The sequence below is a fragment of the Solanum dulcamara genome, chromosome 11 (genome assembly GCF_947179165.1).
Source record: "Solanum dulcamara chromosome 11, daSolDulc1.2, whole genome shotgun sequence".
Classification (NCBI taxonomy): Eukaryota; Viridiplantae; Streptophyta; class Magnoliopsida; order Solanales; family Solanaceae; genus Solanum; species Solanum dulcamara.
Window position 1 is genome coordinate 26,320,441 of NC_077247.1, and position 3,028 is coordinate 26,323,468.

The 3,028-nt window shown below is 30.7% G+C and overlaps 1 protein-coding gene across 2 annotated transcripts; it reads left to right on the forward strand.

The window, feature by feature from the left end:
* The first annotated feature begins 1,211 nt into the window (after positions 1-1,211).
* On the forward strand, positions 1,212-2,656 carry LOC129873163 (BOI-related E3 ubiquitin-protein ligase 1-like). Of its 2 annotated transcripts, none has more exons than XM_055948196.1 (3): positions 1,212-1,461; positions 1,545-1,851; positions 1,938-2,656. In XM_055948196.1, the coding sequence occupies exons 1-3, from the start codon at positions 1,415-1,417 to the stop codon at positions 2,502-2,504; spliced, it is 921 nt and encodes a 306-aa protein (XP_055804171.1). In that variant the 5' UTR covers positions 1,212-1,414; the 3' UTR covers positions 2,505-2,656. The 2 variants fall into 2 exon arrangements, with proteins under 2 accessions (XP_055804171.1, XP_055804172.1); XM_055948197.1 differs by having other exon boundaries at positions 1,548-1,851.
* The last annotated feature ends 372 nt before the right edge of the window (positions 2,657-3,028 follow it).

Consider the following 3,028-nt stretch of genomic DNA (forward strand, 5'->3'; position numbering starts at 1 on the left):
ATTTTAAAAATAAAAATTAATTATCTAAACTTAAAATTTATATTAGAAAAATAAGGACCTTTATGAATGATATTAAATTCAATATTAATTAATAAACATATGTTATTAACTAATATTCTAAAAAATAATTTATTTATATTTTTTAAATTAGTATATTTTAATTAATTTAATCAAAAAAATTCAAAGTATAAGATTTTTATGAACATCATTAAATATATATTTGACAAAAATGTGAATATCATAAATATATTGTCATAAAATTATTAAAACATTTGACAAAAATATAATCTATCAAGTTTAACTAAAAAATAAATGGTTTGCAAATATCAAGTCAGTACTACTAAAACAAATAAAATTAAAAATATGACAAATTCTAAATTCTAAATAAAAAATTTAACATAATACTCTTATATCAATTTTTAACACAACGTATATAAATATGATTTTAAAAATTAAAATACTAACAAAATTATGCAAATAAAAAAATAATAAATAAATAAATAATATAAAAAATTGCATGGAATCACGTGAAAAAGTAAAGGTTGAAAATGAAAAAGAAATAAAATATAAATAATAAAAAATATATTTTTAGAAACAATTAGAATAATAATAAAAATTTAAAAATAAATTAAAATAAAAAAATAAAAATAAAAATAAAAGAAGAATTTTAAAAAGTTTAATATAATTACATGATATAATTATAGCAATTTCTTACATTTTCTTGATAATTGAAGAGTGTAATTACTCTCCTTCCATAACATCCTATTCTTCTTTTACTAAATAATTACTTAATCTACCAAATATGCCAAAAAATATAACTAGAACCAATTATACAAAATTTTAATTAAATTATAGCTTTCCAAACATGGTCTTGGTTTGATATTATAAATTTATTCATAGTTGTTGAAAGTGTGAAAAGAAATATAATAGATGTAACTGATGAGTAGACACAAGTGCGTGGAGGTAGGAAAGTGATGGATAGAAATAGAAGGCAGAATGCACTAAAGTGGATCTATTCAATTTATCACTCCATCTCCATGATTCTTTAATCACACAGTACACAACTACTGCTTTTTTTCCCATATCTCAATAAAATAATATCCAATTTAATTAGGAGTAATTAATTACACAGTTGAATGATGAATGGTTGTTGCAAATGCAGGCAAACCTTTTTTGTTTTACTAATTTCAAAGCATTTCGTATCGGTATTCTCGCTCTCTTTATGACTTTTTCTCTCTCTTTTCATTTCTTTGACTCTCTCTCTCTCCAAAAAAACCAAACGCTTTAAATAAAGGCCACTGCCTATTGTTGTCTCTCTAGTTCCTCCAATTCCATTTGCATGCTCTCTCTACCCTTTTCCTTCGGAATTAACATAAACCAAACACAAGGTTAAGAATAAGAAATCAATTTTTCCATGGCTGTTGAAGCAAGACATCTCAGTCTTTTAAATCAGCAAATTAGGTATGAATTTCTATATTTAATTAATTAATTATTTGATCTTATCTCTGGGTTGATTTTGCTGACATGGTAAATTCGAATGTTAGGAGTGGATTTATATACAATACCCAGATGAATTCAGGGCTGGAGAACTTTTTACCGATTCAGGTTCAGCAGCCCAAGACATGTGAAAGTGGCCTTACCTTTAACCTGCCCACAAATGATATTGTTGTCGCTCCAAGGAAACGTTCAAGAGATTCATTCAATGATCACTTCACTCCCTCTAATACTTCTTTCTCTACCCCTCACAAACCCTGCAACGGACTCTCTCAAACTCCCTCTTTTGTCGGTGATGAGGTTTTGCCACTTGTTCAACAGTATCAGTTGGATATCAACTCCATCATTTCTCACCATGTAAGCTTAAGCTTAATTCCCAATTCTCTCTCTGGGGTTGTGTTTTATCTTCCTTCACAGTTTTATTTACTCATGGTTGTTTACAGACGAAGAAAATAAGACTGGAATTAGAAGAGCAACAGAAACACCAAGCGAGAATGCTGGTGTCGGCGATTGGTGAAAGGGTGATGAAGAAAATGAACGAGAAAGACGAACAGATACAGAGAATGGGGAAAATCAATTTGGTTCTACAAGAAAGAGTAAAGACTCTGTACATGGAAAATCAACTATGGAGAGATTTAGCACAGACCAACGAAGCCACCGCCAATTCACTGCGTACCAACTTGGAACAAGTCCTCCTCGCGCACGTTAGCGACGAACGCCTCTCCGCCGTACCGGTTGAGGAAGACGTCGAGTCCTGCTGCGGCAGCAGCAACGACGAGCAGGAGGGGAAAAAAGAGGAACAAGAGGAGGTCGTGCGCAGGTTAGCGGGAGATGCGCAGGATAAAAGTAACAGAATATGCAGGAAGTGTGGAGAGAGGGAATCCTGTGTGTTACTGTTACCGTGCAGGCACTTATGCTTATGCACTGTTTGCGGGTCCAGTTTACACCATACCTGCCCTGTGTGTAATTCAAATATGAATGCCACAGTTCATGTTAACATGTCTTCTTGATCCAAACGTGAAAATCTTCAACAGTAAAGAGAAAAAGATTAGAGCAAATAGAGTTGCAGTTTTTTGTTTTGTTGATTTACAAGTTTTCAAACATAGCTACTGTAAATTCCCTTTTGGTACTCTGGTATAATGAATAGTTCATTCTTTCTTAATACATTTTCTTACCGCTAGACGCTAGTTATTACTACTTACTACCTTTCACAATAATTGATGTTTTTGTTTTATATTTTATTTCAAAATAAGTGATTGTTTCTGACTCAATCCTGAAATGAAATAATCTCTCGAGAATGCTTCACGTTTTGGTGGGCATAATCTGTATTTAATTGGATCAGAAAATTTTAAATATATAATGATTAAAAAGTTTATAGAGTTATATGTTATATTCTTTAAAAGGTGTGAATAAAAAATAAATAATTTTTTTTTTGAAAAAATGCAACTCCACCAATTGCCTCTGTAACCTCTTTTAAGAAGGCCAGGTCTAGCTCTCCTTCTCCGAATGTTACTGTTTTTTTCAGTGGCAATGA